The sequence below is a fragment of the Talaromyces amestolkiae genome (genome assembly GCF_001896365.1).
Source record: "Talaromyces amestolkiae strain CIB chromosome Unknown scaffold7.1, whole genome shotgun sequence".
Lineage (NCBI taxonomy): Eukaryota > Fungi > Ascomycota > Eurotiomycetes > Eurotiales > Trichocomaceae > Talaromyces > Talaromyces amestolkiae.
In genome coordinates this window covers 283,049-302,916 of record NW_024468043.1, presented here as the reverse complement: position 1 = coordinate 302,916, position 19,868 = coordinate 283,049, and the positions used below count along the sequence as shown (strand labels likewise).

General features: G+C 45.4%; 4 protein-coding genes across 4 annotated transcripts; 1 reads left to right on the top strand and 3 right to left on the bottom strand.

The window, feature by feature from the left end:
- Positions 1-997: 997 nt before the first annotated feature.
- On the bottom strand, positions 998-7,080 carry BHQ10_004153 (uncharacterized protein; the record flags this gene model as incomplete). The annotated part of the gene is made up of 5 exons (XM_040876488.1): positions 998-5,792; positions 5,871-6,090; positions 6,171-6,515; positions 6,598-6,752; positions 6,851-7,080. The coding sequence occupies 5 exons, from the start codon at positions 7,078-7,080 to the stop codon at positions 998-1,000; spliced, it is 5,745 nt and encodes a 1,914-aa protein (XP_040732657.1).
- Positions 7,081-9,833: 2,753 nt separating this feature from the next.
- On the top strand, positions 9,834-11,661 carry BHQ10_004152 (uncharacterized protein; the record flags this gene model as incomplete). The annotated part of the gene is made up of 5 exons (XM_040876487.1): positions 9,834-10,058; positions 10,112-10,228; positions 10,281-10,627; positions 10,685-11,107; positions 11,157-11,661. 5 exons carry the CDS (start codon positions 9,834-9,836, stop codon positions 11,659-11,661), a joined length of 1,617 nt encoding a protein of 538 aa, XP_040732656.1.
- A 442-nt stretch (positions 11,662-12,103) lies between these two features.
- On the bottom strand, positions 12,104-13,781 carry BHQ10_004151 (uncharacterized protein; the record flags this gene model as incomplete). Its single annotated transcript, XM_040876486.1, has 5 exons — positions 12,104-12,651; positions 12,715-12,781; positions 12,853-13,191; positions 13,250-13,443; positions 13,520-13,781. The coding sequence occupies 5 exons, from the start codon at positions 13,779-13,781 to the stop codon at positions 12,104-12,106; spliced, it is 1,410 nt and encodes a 469-aa protein (XP_040732655.1).
- Positions 13,782-16,429: 2,648 nt separating this feature from the next.
- BHQ10_004150 (uncharacterized protein) lies at positions 16,430-18,449 on the bottom strand (the record flags this gene model as incomplete). The annotated part of the gene is made up of 8 exons (XM_040876485.1): positions 16,430-16,628; positions 16,692-16,845; positions 16,913-17,082; positions 17,140-17,200; positions 17,255-17,729; positions 17,789-17,967; positions 18,026-18,130; positions 18,191-18,449. 8 exons carry the CDS (start codon positions 18,447-18,449, stop codon positions 16,430-16,432), a joined length of 1,602 nt encoding a protein of 533 aa, XP_040732654.1.
- Between the last annotated feature and the right edge of the window lie 1,419 nt (positions 18,450-19,868).

Here is a 19,868-nt window from a genome sequence, read left to right as displayed (position 1 = left end):
ATCCTTGAACAATTTGCTTTGTATCCAATCATTAAAAACATCAATACTGCCAATACTAGCGGTAGCAGCGACGATGGTGGTCCGCTTCTTTAGCTGCCCCAGTAACTCTCCAGCTAGCAGCTGAGCAAGCAATGTTCGAAGCTCAGCCAAATTAGAGCCTTTCGTTGCCTGACCTCCGACCTTATCAACTCATCCTCATTGCTTGATTGATTGTCGAAGCTGAAGTCCTCCTCGTCATTATCAAGGGCCATCGGTGGAGTCCGCGGGGGCTTCATAAGCATCGGAAATTGCGATTTCAATATCAGTGCACGTGCAGAACACATTGATACACCCAAAATTCGATCAAAAACCGGGTTGTGTGATGATTTTTGGGCTGTGGTTGATAATAGAGATGGCAATGGGGAGGAGAAGAAGTGAAGTTATTCCAAGGCGACTTTCAGACGCTTCAAATATCCCCGCACTAGGCGCTAGCTGACAAGGCGGTGGGCAATAATTGGAAGGCATTGTGACACTTGCTCAATCCTAAACTCTAGGGTAGCTCTATCGACGTAAAACTAAACATACAGAAAAAAGAAGAAGGAAAGTTCTGAACGAGAGCTCGCTATGGCTCTTTTATATCGCGTAGGCCTTCAAAGCGGTGCCTAATTGGGAAGTCATAACAAAGGGATAGTCCGCCCCAAAGAGTTTTTAGGGTTCAGGGCTCGTGAGCTCCATCAGGGCATCTCAAAGGGCTAGCCCTATCTCGCAAGACGTGCGACCGTCACAGTCATTCCCAAAGATCCTAGTATTGTTGGACGCCAGTTCTGGCACAATGTTCTATCAATCATACTTCAGCCTCATTTACAGCAAGAGTTTAAAAGGATTACGGGCAAGGTGGCGATATGAGTAGCTGCACTTGTCACGTCGACGTATAAACATGCCAAAGACACTTAAGATTGTTCTAGAGGCCAGTTTCATTCTGTATGAAGTGAGGCAACTCCTTCCTCATAGTACACCGTCAAAGCCAAAATGAAAGATGCAGGTCCTTTTCCCGATCACAGATAAAAGCCTGCAAACAATTTTGGCATGTCGAAGGATGGTGATGACGATAATCGCCACAGATTTTTCCTGCTTTCCAGCATGACGCCAGGAATACGATGTAGTCCCTTAATGCCCGACTCTGCTCTGGATGTCCCTGTCGCAACTGTCTTTGAAAGCCAACGTACGCCATTCTCAGGAAATGCTCAGCCTGGCTGTATTCTCCCATATCACGATGGACCAAGCCCAGGAGGCTTGCTGCAGCAAGTGTGGCGGGATTATACGTGCCGGACACTATGATTCGTGACTGCCAGGCCCCTTTCACAATCATTCTGGCTTGTTTATAGTCTCCCTTGTACCACAGAGCGAGACCTAAAAACAAGAAGCGGTTAAGTGTCTCGGGATGGTGAGTGCCGAACAGTCTGCTCTGCTCAGTGTAAACCCTCTTCGCCAACTGCAGACCTTCTTCCAACTGTCCACCTTGCATGATGCCTATGCTCATGAGCGAAACCCCCCGGAACTCGGACACAGTGGTCCACTGCGGTCTTTCAATATCCACGAGTAAGAGTTCACGGCATATTTTCATGGCTTCCTTCCATTTGCCTTGTTTAGCTAGAGCTATTGGAAGGACAACCCAGAATTTCTGAGTAGAGTGGCTATGGTCTTGTATTCGCTGGACTCGCTCGAGGCTATCTCGAGCAATTCTCTCGGAACGGCTCGGCTCACCGTTGAGGAGGACCATGTAAGCGAGGTTTTGATATTGTGTTATCATTGACAGATCCCCCTTTCCAATAAGCTCTGCTAACTCCTTCATTATTGACTCCCCCTCGATAGTTGCTCCGTGGATGTCTCCCCACGCACACGTCATGAAAGCACAGTCGAACCGTTGCTCTAGCCACAATCTGTGGTTAAAATCAACGGCTATCTGCATTTCCTCGATCAAAAGTCTTTTCTCCCGGCATGCATCGGAGTACAGCCCCTGGAACCAAAGGTTATTGGCGGCATACTGTTTTTGGGTAAGGACTTCTTTCGAGTTTAAACCATAGTACTTGCTACTTGCTCTGAGACTCCGTTGAAGGATTTCGTGGGCTTCTATGTGCCGCTTTTTGGAAAGTACGATGCCCATCTCTTCCAATGTTTTGCACATGATATCGCTCGGTTCATGATCCGTCATCATTTGGCTCCATCTGAAAATGAGATTCAGGACATCCGGCTGTATGAATCTTTCTTGATCCACCGTCTGTACAAGAGTTATCATACTCCAATATGTGATATTATTCTCCTCAGTTCCCGCAAGGTAAATGGGATAGAGGATGCCGACAGCTTCGTCCGGCCGTTGCTGCTCTCGAAGAGCTGTTGCGAGGCACAACTTAATAGTATCCGCTTCGCGGCATTGAATGCCGTAACGGTGCTCATATTCTGCTAAGAATTCTCGTGAAACATGCTCGATATCGACAAATCTGCGTTGACTGGACAAAAGCCGGCAGTATGCAAGGAAGAACATGGACTTGTCAAATAGAACTGCATCTGATTTGTGGTAATCGGCTTTGAATACCTTTTCGAAAAGCTGACTTGCCTGTTCAATGTTTGTTCCTTCCTTAGTCAACGAGTCTGCCGCGTTCCAAACGACCCAATACGTTAACAAACTGGTGGCGCCCAGTGCTCTTTCGTGGCATTCGATACAATCCTCGTATGTTTGAATGATTTGTGAATGCTTCTCATTGGTTCTCCATATGTCCATCAGAGATCTTCGAGTTGTCAATGTGTCTTCGTTGTACGGTCCGAGACTGCTGGATCTATCCTGGAGCACTTGCTCAGCGAGGGTCTCTGCGGTATCATATTCATTTAGACCCTTGAGTATCCAAACAAGGTTGTTCTTTCTCTTCATCGTCTCGATATGGTTCTCGCCCATGACGCGGATTGAACCTTGAATACACTCGTGCTGTAGATCCCTGGCCTCTGCCCATTTCTCTTGATCCCCAAGCACCATTGCAAGATTGTTCATGCTTAGAAGAATGTGCGGGTCATCAGCCTCAAGCCACCGAGTGCGCAAAGCAAGCGTCTCACGGTCTAATCCTTCTGCCTCGGCATATCGACCGAGACCCCGTAGACACCGAGCCAAATCATTCTGAGACGCCAATGTCATTTTGTGGGTTGGGCCATAGACGACCTTGTTAGACTCAAGTATGGATTCACAAACTGAAAGCTCCCAGGTGATATTCCCGTGTTCTCTGACCAGGTCCATTATTGGTGGCAATACAGAGTTCTGGCTCGTTGTGTTAGAGATTCCCTCTACGCCTGACAGCGCAGCTTCGTGGAGCTCAATGTGTAGTTCCTCTAGCTGCCCCTTCTCTGATAGATAGTAGTAACACCGAGCAAGGTCACATTTACACTCAATAATAAACCCCGTCTCGTACGGATACGAGGACTTCAAGATGTCTAACGTCTGCAAGAGAATTTGTTGCGCTTCGTTGTGTCGTCGTGTTAAAATCAACAAACCTGCAAATAATTGATTGGCATGCAACGTATGCAAGTTCATTTCGGAATAATGTTCAGTATAAGTATCCAAAATCTGCTTGAAGAAACTCTCGGCCAGTTCATGTGCTCCGTGACGTGTATGAAGCTCTGCTATTGACATTTTCACCGTTCCATGTAGAAGTACGTGACCAGGGAAAGTCTCTTTCGCAGTTTTCAAAATACTCATCATTTTTTTCAGGCAATCTTGGTATTGCCCTGTCGTTATCGACTCAAGCTGAGTTATTCTTACTTCAAGGAAAATGTTTTCAACGTTGCCCAAATGTCCAACTCGTGTTCTGGACTCCTTGACTTCCCTAAGCAGGGAAAGCGCTTTCTTGTTATTGTTCTGGCGGTTCAGACAGGTGGCCAGGTGTTCCTTGATTGCCCAAACTGTTGGATTATCGTCCCCCCACAAGTTGGTTGACTGACGAAGAATCTGATATGCAATATTCTCGGCTCTCAAAGGATCCGAATGCTTAAGGACGGCAAGGTAGTTGACCACGCTGATGAGAGTCCACGGATGACTTTCACCTAAAGTTTTTATTCTCTCGGTCCACGCTTCTCCCAAGATTGCCGTGGCCTCAGACTGTTCACCATTATGCAGATGATAACAACCTCTTACTCTCCGTGAGGATGCAATCATATGCTCATCAGTATCAGAGATATCGTCAAACTGCGCGAGAAGGTCCATGGCCTGCTTGAGATCTCCTAAATGGCAATAATGTTCTATCAGCTGACTAAGAGCAGACTTTAGGGTATTCATATTGCCAATATCTTTTGCAAGCCTCAGGATGTCTCGCGAACATTCTTCAGATTTCTCGATGAGCCCGGTGATGTCTAACACCTTTCCAATCTTCAGGCAAAACCTAAACATGGATTTCTTCATCGGCGTATCCCAACCGCTGGTATCGCAAATCCCCCGAAAAGCATGGTATGCTTCCTGCGCGATCTCTTTAGATCTGGCTTGTTTGCCAGATTGTAACATAGACCAGGAAAGACCTGACTGTGCATTCAACAGCACGGCAATGTTTGAATCCAGTGCATCAGAAATCCTAGATATGGCGCGATTGTACAGATCAACAGCTCCCACATAGTCTCCAGTATCTGCTCTCATATCCGCCACGAAGACCAGAAAGATCGCATTCTCGACTTTGTCCTCCGCCGTTTTCACCTCGATATCGATAAGTTCTACAAAATGCGGTAGCAGCAAATGAGTATCAGAAAACCTGTGGCTGAACACGTCGTCTAACGCTTCGAAAATGTTATTAAGCGATCTTTCCTGAGTAGTATCTAACTCGCCGCGAGCATCGAGCCATGCCTTCGTAGCAAGTTTTACGAAAATATGGAGATCATAGAATTCGCCTGTAGGTCGTTTTGAAATGAGACAAAGGTCTAGGAGAGGCTCGATGGAATCAAAGAGCTCCATTTGATCTGACACGGCCTTGCGGAGGAGAAAGGACGGGATTCCCTGATGGTGGTATATGCTCATGATAGATAGCATTTTTGCCGCAGTTGGGTTATGCTGGCAGAGTTGGTCGAATGATGTATGCCATGTAAAAATCACGGCATACTGAGGTCTTTCATCTCTCCTCCAGTCCTTAAATTCTTTTCGTAAGAGTCGAAGCTGGGTGGACTCGTTTTGTTCGAATAAGTCGATATACTCTTTCACACTCATCCGGCATTTTGACATGTAAGCAGCAGCTTGAGTGATCGCTATCGGTAGCCCCTCCATATGTTCCACGAATTGTCTGCACTCCTCGGATGTGTAGGCATGCGGCCATACTTTGTGTTTCAGGAGCAATTGCGCTTCATCGGTATTCATATCCTGCACATGTATGAGTGCAGAGGCCGAGTTCGTCATTTCCAGCACAATCGACATGCTTCTTGATGTAATAAGAATCGATCCATTTGCGGAACGAGGAATATAATGCGATATGGAGTAATCTGCACGCCTCTGTGCCGGAGGACTGTCAGTCTCTGAAAAGGCTGCCTTGAGAACGGTTAAATCGTCCAGATTATCCAGGATCATAAGCCAATTCCCATAATCAGGGTTTGATAGCGTTCCACAAACCAATTCGGCGACATGAAAAGAATTGTTCATAGGCTCATCCGGTGTGTCAAGTCCGAGTTCTCTCGCAACGTGGCTGTAAGACATGTTGAAATGATCCGAGTCTCCTGCTTGAACCCAGAATACCGCCGCACCCTTGGGGTTTTGGTTGCGGAACTGATGGGCAAACTCTATAGCGATCTGGGATTTTCTATTTTCATTGTCTTTTTAACGAAATGCCACGTGGAAATGTTTGTTCACACACCTTGGAAAAGAGATCAGTACTTACCCAACACCCCCAAGACCAACGAGTCCCATACGTCTTCGTCGTCTAAAATTGGAAAACAGCTGGCCCATAATGTCACGGCCCTCTGTATCTAGTCTAGGGACAAAGTCTGGGTCTGGATCGAAAGGCACCATGAAGGGCACTTTTGGACTTTGCGGTATTGTAGTTGCATTCATTATACTTGCTAATCTAATTTGACGAATGCACGGTTCGTTTTTGTCATCTGATACGACATTCAAAATATTATTTCGCACCGAGTTAGCGAGGTCGGTTTCGTTCACGAGAAGTTTTCAACAAACGCACAATTTTTTTTCTTGAGATTTTCCACACAATCTCGTACACGAAATCGTTGCTGGATGTTCGTCAGATATGATAGCGTGGCTGACTCGATGGCTCCAGCCTGCTGGTACTCTGCAAGACCAATTCCTTGTAAGCCTTGCTCGACGTTGAAGCGAAAGTACCGGTCTTCATCAAAGTGCTTGCGCCATCTTGCAATGAAGGCCTTTTCTGTGTTTTCGGTTTCGGTTGCGATGCTCACAACTGTCTTCCCCAAGAACTTGAATAGATTCTTTTCCATGGCTTCCGTGGCTTGTTTTCCCGTCCCGATGGAGATAAAGCATTTCACGAGAGGCTTCAAGTCTGCGGTATCTGCGCACCAGATGTCCGCAGCCTCCTCCCTCCACCTGTTCGCACGGATTATTTGCCCCTAGTGCGCCGTCGGAAAACGTACGATTACCGATCTGTACAGGCTCGAAGAAAGTGGTCGCAGCGGACGTTGCTCGTGCTGCCTGCACGATCGTAGCACGAATTTCGGGCTCGCCCGAAACAGTGTAACTTCGGAGCCGAACGATGTCTTTGCTATACTCATCAATGGTGCACACGAATCTGTAGCGTAGGGCGCGCCGCCCATGTTAGTCTAAACTCTTCCCCCAGTGTTGAACGAGATTTGAACAGGGCCGGGGTTGTGATCGTATCACTCTTACGTTTTGCAGCTACGCTCCACGTTATCATTGAACAAAGTATCCTCCTTCTCTCCAACTTGTCGCAGTACCTTTTGTACCGCTTGCTCTAGTTTCGAGGAATCAAATCGTGCGACCGTCTTGGCCCTCCAAGTCATCGGGATGCGTTTCAATCTTTCGCCAAAAACAGATTCGGCGAGGTCATTATAAGCTTCGATGCATTGATCGACGTCCATCTCCAGGCGTCCAAGCATAATGGCGATAAGACTTTTTGATTGCCCCGACACAGACGTTAGCCAACAATTATTTGAAAAATTCGACAAGACCTCTGGAAAGCAGAGACATGGACCAGAGTCTCATCATATCCGACGAAAAGAACAAAGGGATGATMCCCGCCTGTACTGGTGCCACCGATCAGGTCAAAGACATCGCAGGGTTTCAACCGAGGCTGATCATGATCTTTCGGCTCATGGAGGACGTTGTTCAGTCGATCCATCACATATTTCAGAATATACAGGCTGGCTAGGCCACGGACGCCGCCTCCATCAATGGACAATAAGCACAGCCCATCGCTTTCTAACGGATTGGATAGTGCAGCCATCACATCTCCCTGCTGCTGTTTTTGTTGTTGTTCTTGAGAAGAAGTCATGGCGGGGKAAGCATGATCCGACCTCGCGTCGAATGATGTGCAATAGAGTAGCGAGGCAAGAGATACAAAGGCAAAAAGCATAAGACAGGAGGTAGAAAGTCAAAAATTGCCAGACGGACAAACATGGAGTACCAGACTATAAGTGGCCTGAAAACAGCGCTTATAGCTTGATTGGGTGTCGCTCATTCGAACTCGGATCCATGATTCTCTAGATTGCTGAGCTTTGTTGTATATCTTGTGACCGTGGATAGCGTTGTCGGGAAAATTTACTTGTCTTTTGATGCCAGCCAGTCATAATACACCTACATGTATCGGTCGACCTTCATCTTTGGGAAGGATCGATTTTAGTGGCTCSTTATTTCTAAAATGATAGTCATAAACAGTGTTGAAATCGTCCCCGCGAGTGCGGACTTCTATGTGGACATCCTCTAGTAGGATATTTTTTCTTAAACAGATAAATGAAATCATCCTTAAACAACTCGATCTGCATTTAATTCTTGAAGATATTAATATTGCCAACACTAGAGGTAGCAGCGAAGATGATGGTCTAATTATTTAGCTGCACATCGTTGCACTGTCGATGTTTTGACGGACTTGAAGTGGCTTCTCTTAATCAAATATTGACGCCTGGCTATCACTACCAGCTCACTACCAGCCATCTCCAGGCTGATTGCAATTCTCTAAGCCTTTGAAACCGCCTCTGGAGTCAGTTCGACATCACCGCAGAAGCGGAAGTCACGACTAAAATCATAACCCTGACTTCTTTGCATTCTTCTTTGTGCGTGACACCCACATGTCACTTCGACTAGACCGTTGCTCTATGGTTCGGGCATGCTTTCGGAGGCAAGTAACGACACAGATGGAGCGACGAACTCTGGCTTATAGTTATGACTGCTGACAGCAAGAGCAGCAGCCATCGCAGGGGTACTGGCACCCGGAGCGATAGTATTAACGTGAATATTGAACTCGACTTCTTCGCGTGCTATCGCCTCGGACAGGCCAAGAATCCCTAGCTTCTTAAAACTTAGCCAGCACCTGATAATTATAAAAATTTCTTTGTCTCTATAGTGGTACATACTGCTGCGGCATAGTTTGCCTGACCAAAATTGACGTATATTCCGCTGGTACTGGTGGCATTAATAATTTTTCCGTACCTCTGTCCAACGAAACAAGGCCAGGCCGCTTTAGTCATTTGATAAGTGCCATTGAGGTGCACCGCAATGATCGAGTCCCGGAGATAGCCTGTCATGTTCACGAAGGACTTGTCTCCGTACGAACCCGGCGTTGTTAATAAGGATATCAGCGCGACCGAAACTGTTGATTACCGCCTGGAGATGGGATTTAGTCTTCAACGGATGCCATTTCACCAACTGCCGTGCCACCAAAATATTGAATATGCTCAGGGACCGGTGTCGGATCAGCCCGGTCATTTACTACCACATTTGCACCCCGTGAAGCAAGATATAGTGCATACGAGCAGCCAAGTCTGTACAGGTTAGCATGTGTCAAGCCTAGATAAAATGATAACTTCGATGATCTTACCCGAAAGAGGCTCTAGTGACAAGTACGACTTTGTCTTCAAATTCTATCGGATCCCACCGAGGCTAGGCATCAACTGCCGCATCCTGTCCAACATGATTTTAAGATCTACAGAACCTTGAGCATAGTCGGGGTCAGTAAAGTCGACCACATGGTTTCAACTACGTAAAATAGCCTTTAGAAGAATTCTGAGACAGTCAGTATCATTATATTCTAATATTAGCCATATCTGTTTATCACTAAAAGGCTATGGTTGACTTTAATACTGGAATGAATACAACTAGAACTCCTGCTTCGGTTTGCTTCAATAACGGTCAATATTGTAAAAAATCCCTCAGAGTATCTCAAACACCGATGCACATCAGTCTTTCACTGAGATGGTATAGTAAGGCGTCCAATATAATTACGCAATGACGCCCAGCTATGATATATGTTCTAATTCTGCAATAATTTTAGGAGTTATTGCCCAGCTTATCAATGCCACTCATCCTTTGGCATTCACAGCTCCTCCATGTTGTAAACTATATTATCACCACATATTGAAAATTGCCTGATTTGTTGAAAATTTACGCAGATAATCCGTTTATATTTCCTGATATGAAAAACTAAGACCTGGACTGGGTTGTTGTGGATGCTTTATCCGATTGGCAAATGCCTAGGCCATATGTTGTCATTTTTAGTTAGGGCACATCATTCTGTCCGATGCTGATCTGTTGCACCTTGGTCAAGAAAATAAAAGAAGAATGAATCCTGATCATGATCGGTCGAAGTGAGGCCACTCCAGAAAATTGTTTCTTGTAAATTAAGTAATATTTCAGTATGGCATCGCTGCCCCAAGTAATCAATCCCGAGGCCGCGGCCAATACAAAGCAGAGAATCAATGTCGAAATATCGAGGACTGACGGCGATGTCATTCTTCGCGATGATCCAGAGGCAAAAGCCGCGTTTCTGTCTACATTTAGTGCAGAAGAGGAAAAAGCAATTATGCACAAGGTCAACAAGCGGTTTTTTGTCTTGATTGGATTGATGTATATGATCAAGCAGGTCTGTTACCCTATCATTCAATATTGCTTAAGGCGGGAAGCTGACTTTTGTAGATTGATGTTATCAATGCTGCCAGCGTCAAGGTGCTGCAGGTTGGACAGCCGAGTAATATTCTCAAAGAGCTTCATATGACTGCCGACCAGTATAATTGGGTGCAATCCATATACTATGTAAGTTCCAGACCCTCAGCTTCCATAAATACACCGCAGCTGACCAGATTAGATTAGCTATATCATCTTCGAAACCCCAAGCAATCTGATCCTCAAACGAATGGGACCCCATCTCTGGCAATCGCGTATTTTTTTCACTTGGGGTATCATAGTCGCTTGTCACGCCGCCATACAGAACAAAGCAGCTTATTATACAGTACGATTCCTACTTGGTATGATGGAAGCAGGCATGTTCCCTGGAGTAGTTGCCCAATTAGCGAGTTGGTACCGCACCGAGGAGATGGGAAAACCGATTACATGGTTTTTCGCAATCCAGATGGCCGCGACGATTGTTGGGTCTCTTTTGTGTTATGGTATTAGTTATATGGATGGTATCCGGGGACTGAGCGCATGGCGATGGTAGTCTCCGTGACTGATTACTGGCTAAAACATGGCTAACGACCTTTGATGGAATAGGGTCTACCTTCTTGAAGGCCTTGCTACTATCCTCTTCTCCGCCGTCGTCTACTTCGTTCTACCAGACTATCCCAAATCCCCCAGCAGCGATAAATGGCTCACCAAGCGCGAGCAAGAATTCATCGAAACACGATTACCCGAAAACGCGCCTCTGACAAGCGACCCAATTTTCAGCAAAAAGGAAGTAATTGCGTCTCTCAAGACACCCACTATCTGGTCCTTTATGCTATCCCAGATGTTGGTGAATATGGGTGGGTACGCGTTGACCTGGTATCTGCCTACGATTACGACCAATCTCGGATTTGCCTCGTTGCCTAGGAATCAGCTTCTGAATATACCTCCTGCAGCAGCAGCAGTGATTGGACTGATTACTGCAAACTATGTGATTGGTCTTGCCCTGATACCTCGGCCTGCAGTCATTATGTATGTTACTTTTTGATCATATGCCGAATATTACTGACCAGCCGAACAGGATCATCATGGCAGGAATGGTGGTCTGTTTCGTCCTGTTTTTCACCATCTCAAACCGCGTTGGAATCTACATCGCTTGTATTTTGGGCACGATGTTTTATCAATCATATTTCATACCATTTTGGGCCTGGCGATCGTCGACCCTCAAAGGTTCAACGGGCGCCGCATTCACACTCGGTTTGCAGAATTGTGTCGGTCAAGTAGGCGGTGTCATTGGACCACAGCTCTTTCAGTCCAAGTGGGCGTACAACGGGTACAAAAACAGCTTTGCCATCGCAGCAGCGGCAATTATTGCTGCTTTTTTTGCGAATATTTTGACCTGGTGGCTTACCCGGAATGTCGAGATGGATGTCGTTCGGATCGCGAGGCTGAAACGACAGGCTCGTAAAGAAGGAAAGGTTTTTGCGGATGATGATGTGCAGGTCTTTGAGCAGAGGAAGTATAAGTCTGTTTTCAGACTGAGGAAAGGATCGGATGGAGACACAAGTAGCGGGTCGAGGGTTTGAGCTTGTAGATACCACCACCAGGCGGTTATGTTTGACATTGTCAAGCTCTCAAATTACCCCATTCCTTAAAGATGAATATACCGCGATTTCTTTATTGCTTCCCATCACGAAGAGTTTATCAAAAATAGGATTTAGAGAAGATTGGAGTCCACGCTCCTTTAAATAATAGCTCATATACGAAACGACAACACTTTCTCTCTAACCATTGCTTCTTGCTCGCCCGGCCTCTTCTCGTGCATTCATCAATCTTCCTCCTTTTCCGCGTTCGTTTATCCCCTCTCTGGTCGTCTCGAATAAGATAATATAGTATGTGTAGACATGGATTTCGAGGAGAATTATCATGAATAAGTTTGACAGACTTAGAAGACAAAAGTTCAAGGTTGAGGATTACATCCACCCGAAAATCACACAAGACCCTATGCTAACCATTCTTGTTTCCTGTTTAAGAAGGCTCGGAACCAGGAGCAATGACACCAATACCTGGATACGCGCCATTCACAGGCGAGCCCGATGAACTGACGCTACCATTTGAATCAATCCCCGCATTGGGGCTTGGCTCAACAAAACTACTGATATCGCAATTAAAATACCCGTCATCTGTGAAGAAGGGAGCAATAATTCCCTTGACGAAAGCGGAGAACAACTCGAAATTAGCCGCAATAGCAGGCTGCACCTGATCAGGTACGATGTCAAAGATATTTTCAAGCAGGAAGCAGCCCAGTTGTGCCGGCGTCTTAGTGCTCAAGTCCAGTTCCAACGGCACAAAGTTGTTAAGGCCTTCATTACCCCCGAGCTCACGTGGTTCTTGAAGAAAAAGATCGAGAGCCTCTACTAGAGTAGAAACCAAGGTAAATGGTTCACCACGGCGAAACCAATTATCAGGGAATGTCTCGTTGAGGAAAAAGGGGGCGATATTTTGATAATCCGCGACATCTTGATTGGTACCGTTGGGAAGGCCTTGATAGACAAACACACGTGCGGCGTGTGCAACTGTTGGTCATTTTTAGCTTCGACGGCTGCCAAAATGTACGCTGCTTTGGTGGGAGAGCATACCGGCAAACCATTTTACACCAGCGAAAAATTCAGGATTTGTGGCACGCGAGTTATCATATCGTAAGGCCTACAAGTTTCTTCTCGTTAATATTCTATCATTCCAGCAAAATGTAGGCTGAGTGGAGAGACTGGACATACTTTATCTTGAGCCTGGGTGCTTGCACCAAAGAGTCCCCCGTTTTGATCGGCAATTTCAACGTACTCATTCCATCGCTGAAGGATGAAATTCGCGTTGTTACCAAAATATACGTCCTGTCTCGTAATACTTCCGTCTATTTCGAACACCCCGTGCTTATCTAGGCCAAGGGCCGGACCAATGGTGTTGGGAACACGTGAATCGGCTCCGCCAATGGAATACTTACCAGTGATCAGATCACCACCAGCAAGAAGTCCAAGTGCTGAAAGAAATACTGATAGCGGATAGTCAAATCCATACCCGATCTGTACGGCATTCGCGGCCTCGGCGAAGGAAGTAATCTGATAAAAGTCATTAGGTTTCTATTCGAGATGCAAGTCTGGATACGAGGCAACATACACCGTCTCTCGATATGTAACCATGGTTTGCGAGAGCATTCAATGTTGGGCATATCCCACGAACATCAGTAGGGCCAGGAGCCTGGAATTGATGACTTGGGTCGTCTCCTGGAATGGCTTTGAGGCCTTGCGGTTGTGGGACGGGAATATCGAGAGCCTGCAATGGCCCAGTAAGTCCTTGAAGAACTCCACCCACTATATATTGGACTGATATCAGCATGTGATGACTTTCAAAATCCCTTCCTACCAAATCATGTAGAGCTTCACTCACGTAAACCACCTCCAAAAGGCAAGTCAAGCAATCCGTCAGCGGATCGAGGTCCAATAAGGACAGATCCTGCTCTTTTTGACTGCTTTTTCTGATTGGCATGGAACAAATCTTCAGCTGCACCCCGGTCTGCCTTGACGGCATCGTAAGCAGCCTCATCTTCCTTGTTGAGGAGACCGGCACGTTTGAGCAGAGATATCGGACACACAGCTGCAGTAGCACTGCTAGCCAGCAAAATGGTACCAATTGCGAGCGAGAACTTCATCGTGAGCGAATGTTAAACAAAAAGGCTAAAGTGATTGATAATACATTCCCTGAGCATTATTGACAGTATTATTGCAGTGCTTATATACCCAAGAGGCGCCTAGTATATGATTCATCTACACTGACCCATAGGGTTCATGACAAGATCTCATCATGGACAACCGCATCATTTCTCATCACGCCTTTCATCAGTTTCTGCACGCAACTGAATCGTCTTGCCGCAGTATTCAGTAACAACTTGATTGAGTGACATCAAGATGGAACAAGGAAATTTGCATGAATTACCATCTCGATATCTCCAATCCTTGTTTCTTGCCACTAGGTAGGTCATAGCCTTGTCTGATCACATTGAGTTGCAGGCATATATAAATTCTTGGTAGGTCGGAAATGGCGCGATGGTGATGATCGACGAACCTCTTGGTAGAATTAGCTGACTGAGACCGCTATGTTATATTTTAGTACTTGCGCCTTCCTATTTGTATTCTTATCTATATACTGCTTTGAAATTTGACGGTAATGATTCGACGGGTGCATGATGCTCTAGACCTTGACTTGTATATAAATTGCCTAAGCTCACAACTAGCCCTATATTTAGCGTGGTCGAGAACCTGATTTTACAACGAACCGCATCTGTTCTTTAGAGCTAAAGTACTTCCTACCACAAAGACACGAATGAAGAAAGGACTTCTGTCGATCTAATCACGCAATCTATTCTTATTATTCAAAATCATCTCTTTTCAGTAATTACATGTGGAGTTGTAGGTCATCGTATCCGTTTTGAGCATTACATGAGTCCTAACTAGGTATCATCGCCTTTTCCTAATTCGTACAAATGGAAATACCATATATATAAATCTCCTGATGGTGTAGCCAGATCCACCATATAGCGTGGTCTCATTATTGCATCTTCCATTATATATAAGAAAGTTTAATCTAAGTGTTAGTAAACATGACATCAAGACTCATTAGAAAGTCATAATTTGATTTTGCTGACTGTTGGAGTGGTACCAGCGTGTTCACATTCTCAGAATTCACCAAGTTTCCCAAACTTCAAGTGAGAGTCTTTCGCTATACTCGATATCAACAGTCGACTTTGTTAAAAGGACAACAGTGACCTGAGAGCGAACCTTGGTTCATTGGAGATCAGAAGCCTAACCGAGCGTCCCTTAGCGCAGAAACATCATACTTGCTCAACCTGAAAATGAACATCTAGATCGATCTTCGACACTAAAGCAAACAAGCATTGCATCAAGGCGTATTGTGGACACTTTCAGCTTTAAGGGGTCCGAGCCTCGTGTAGAAGACACCATCAAGAATAGTGATAATTAGAACTCTTTGATTTGCCATCCTCCGACATATGGCGTGCGAGACAATCTCTTCTCTCCAGAACAGTTCTATCTACGGAGAATTTTCCATGAACAGGAAAGTCAAGATCTGATGATCGACCAGGAACTTGTGTACCAGTAGAAACTGTTCTCGGTGTAGGCAACTGCGGCTATGAGAAAAATCGACTTGGATCCCCTGATGGTGTAACCTTTTGAGTTCAAAACAGCTGGCATTTATTATGTCATGGGGTTAGAACCGAGCCTACGTTCTACTGTGTTCAGTATTGAACGAGGAGATGGGTTCTTAAGGCCTGCCCACCAGTGAACCATGCTGGGGATTGATGACGCGTGAATCAACATTCTTTGGCAAATGCCAATTGTCAGACGTCGAAGATATTGTGAGAATATAAGGTTATATCGGGAAACGTAGTATCTACATCCATCGACACAGGATATGATCGTTTGTAGGGTATATGGTAGTGTCAGAATCAGAATTCGGTTAGCTTCTGAAACAGAAAGTATTGCCTACATCGCCTTCATTGAATACCCGAGAATGAATAGGGCATCGTTTTAAGTCCAAAAGTACCTTTTTATAATTTCCGGCTTCCGATTCCTTTTTGCGTCATGCACTATGCACATACACATATGAGAATTGGCCGTACAATAGACCATCCTGGTGACGATATCACTGAGGGACCACGATAGAATATTCACCATGAAGATACGACAATGACCAATAGTCAAATAACATCTATTTGCTTGGGAAATTATGAATATTTAATGCAACCTCATGGCATTAAGAGTTTTCCCAATAAGAAGAAAATTTAGTAGAAGACTTTGGATTCTAGTCTTTGGGCCAAATTATAAAAAACGATATCGCCTTTGTTTAGCGGAGATCAAGATATGAATTGTACGAATTGTGATTTCATCGATCAATACGCCAGGGATGATATTTTATGCAGCATTAATCCACGCGCAATAATATTTGGTCAGGGAAATTTTCAACCTTGGATTTTCAAAGCCATCCACCCAGGCAGCTTCCGGTGTCTAAAAATCAGAGAGGAATTTGAATGAATGCGATAAAACGAGGAACGAATTTCCATATGGGGTTACAAAGATATTATGTAAAACTTGTTTCAATTTTGTTTACGCCCAGAAAGAATCATAATTCATTGTAGATCGCAATCTGACTGTACCGAGCTAAAAAAGTATCGAAGAAACGGCTGCACCGTGAATCAGACGACTCAGGTAAGAGAGCCACCTAATTAGATCTCAGCATACACAATGAAGAGTCGAGAATCCATGGAACATGCATTGTCTAAAATCAATGGCGAGCGTATTTCTCAGCCAACTGCGCAGTTTCTTGTTCATTGAATGCATCAACGTCAGTTGTGGCAAAGTCTCGAGCGGGGATCTGCTTTGCGAAGAGGGTATCCAGCTCATCAAATGTTCGTCCTTTAGTCTCAGGAAGGCGGAAATAAGACCAAACGAAGACGATCCACGCGCATCCACCCCAAACGAAGCTGTAAAAACAATTAGCACTAACGCCATCGCAGCGCGATAATCCACGGCCAAAAAAGACGTACCCTGTATACCCCTTGAGGTTCCAAGCTGTTGGATTCATGAAGTAGTTTTCTAAGATACCACAAACAACACCTAGAATATTTGAGCAGTTGCGAGCAAGACAGATAGTCTTTTGTCTAAGACGAGTTGATCCGATCTCGGCGGGTAGGGCCCATCCTAAGTGATGAAAGAATCGCATGATCAGCCTTGCTATCTCGTCTGAGGCTGGATATGAACTACATACCAAGTTGGCCAGCAGAAAGTTGGAATGTAAAAGTCCAAACCAATGTCAAAACAGCCTGTGTCCAAGCAACGGCCGGCTTATCGGTCCATACGTTTAGGATACCAATGAGGCAGAGCTCAATTGCCATGGCTGCCATACCAACAATATAAATTGTGCGGCGACCGAAGTATCTGTCTCGAGCGTTAGAATAGAGAATTGAGCAGTGTGAGAAGATCGAAAGTTCTTACGGCATGATCAAGAACCAATTCACGAAGCAGGCAAATAGAGCCATACCGTTGGCACCAAGGCCTAAGGAATACGCAGACTCTGTGCTCAATCCGACTTGCTGAAAGAAGTACGTACTGGCATAGGCAAAGCAAAGACCACAGACAAGCTGGCCACCAAATACAACAAGAGCAATTTCGGTGCGACGAAGTTCGATTCCTCGGAAGCAATCCATGTAGCTCGTACCAACCGAAAGTTTTTCTTCCAGGCTATTTGTGAATACAATCTGGGCTAGAGATTTTTTGACATCCATCTCCGGGCTTTGAAGTCGTCGGAGAGCCTTTTCGGCCTCATTCAATCGGCCTTTTCGCACGAGATGGTAAGGAGAATCTGGCGCAAACCAGATGAGAGGGATTAAGAAGACGGGCCAAAACCACTGAAGAGCAAAGGGAACTCGGTATCCCCATTGATCTTGGCGATTTACGAGTCCTCGAAGCACACCGGCAGAGATGAATTGTCCGATGATGAAACACATGTTGGTCCAGGATGTGAAATAAACACGCAACTGAAGAGGGAGAACCTCCGAGGCATAGGCGGGAGCAGCAGTCGCAAACTATAATCAACTGAAGATTAGATTACTGCCACAATGTCTGGTCGAAAGGAGAAACGTACAATACCCCATTCGAAACCCAGTAAAATCTCGCCAACCAAGAGTTGAGGCTTTGTTTGAGCAAAGAAAACTATAAAGAGAAAGCAGGTCATGACAATCAAGGTACCGAAGACAACTTTTCGTGGACCATAAGCTGCGACTAGCCATCCGTTGAGGATAGTACCAAATATAGACCCAACACCTGTTCAAATATCATTAGTGTTGAAAGCATTGATTAAACACAGTTTGGAAATTCATACCAGATCCTTGACCCAGGCCCGATTGCCAGGGGGCAGTAATAGAGAAACCGGTGGGAGTTTGAGCAGTCACAGGGACCTGGTCGCCATATTTCCGTTGGAAAGATGCTATGATCTGGTCAGTTCATGTCCGATTGAATACATAATTTAGGTGCAGGCATGTCTCACGGTAGGCATAGAAGTTTGAGATGAGATTGGTATCGTAACCTTCCATAATCACACAAAGTGAAATGGTCAAACTCCAAAGGATGGCTTTCTTGTAATGTTTCATGGCTTGCCGAATGCTCATGGTCTTTTCTTCTTCGTCACCATCCCTAGCAACAGCCGTGATGGCGGCCTGTGGCCACATCTCATCGCTGCCGAGCTTGTGAAGGACAGCGCCCTGCTCACAAATTTGCTCGATGTTGACGGTATCTGGCTTTTCCATTTTCAGTTATATGTGAACGACAATCGGCCGACGAATGTGGTTGAAAGAAAGAGATGTGATGTGATAATGGCAAATGTAAGCAAGCAATATGCACACTCTACACCGAGAAGTAGTTCGAATACCCTATCGCAATAATCACCGTGATGCGAAGGAACTCCGAGTCGTAGAAGTTGGCATTGGAAGTTGGCATTGTGGTTACTTATATATACGGAGGTTGGTGAAATGTATGCAGTGTGGAGATGCACAATGTACGGGATACTTAGATGTAGGTCGTATAGTCCAAAGCACGTGTGCTACTTTGAATATGGTCAAACCCCGGATTTTCCACAAACAGTGGTCTGTCCGGAGTACAGGGATATGAGCTTGAGAGCCGACTTGTGAGTTTGAGCCTTCTACTTTGCCATCATACAAAGTTTTTCAAAAAGATAAAAAAAGGTGGAAATTTGGCTCAGCGAATCAAATGCGGTGATTTCCGCGTCCTATTATTCTACCAATTCCGCATGCTCTTTGCTGGGTTGACTACTTCAGATGTGGCGTAAGGGCGCTAACATTCTTTGGTCCCTTGTTCCGATTATCAGATCCTTACTGTAGTCCCCACGGGGTATGGAAGCCGAGCTTTTCAGTGTCTCATCGCACGTGAGGCGTGGGGATCTGCCATGATCGTGTCGTTTCCACCCAGGTCAATACCAAAGCTCAAGTATACATGCCTTGATTGGTTTTCTGATGCGGGGTGGTGTAAAGGATTCGGCATTTAAATCCCTGACAGGTAGCTGCTAGCCAGAGGTAGTAATGAATGAGAACAGAATATTTTTGGGGAAAATACTCATCCTGAGAAATCAGAGCTCATGAATGCCGGTGAGTGGATCTTTTCCTGGGATGCCTGCGGGTTTCATTCCTGTTGATTGGCGTTAGACAACCTTGAAATTCGGTTCCGGCGCTAGGGCTCTTCATCGTCAGATGCCAGGGGCGGACGTGGCTGAAATATTATTCAAAGTTCATATTTGATATTGCGAAGCTTTCTGATAAGAGAATGATAGCCGGTTCGGTTACTTACGCCGACTCTATCATTTATGCCAATTGGATGCGGAAGCTAATGTCTTGGTTGTCAGCCATGCAATCGATTTTTGACTCCATCTAACACTATTTTGGTAGCTATACAGCTAGATGTAGTTCTGGGGTCAGGTCTTTCGGAAGGGTCAAAGTGTAGATATAAGAGGAACGGAATCAACACTACGACTGGCAAAAAGCTTGAGCATATGCTGGTTGTTCTTCAGTTCTAGATCGTATGTGAAAGCTAGAAAACCATCTCCGTCCGGTTGACTGCAGTGTGCGGCTTTGACGACGTCTAAGTGGACGGGTGAAATATTAGGAACAGGCACAGCTCCACTTGTTTTCAATTCCGTCTTACATACTCAATGG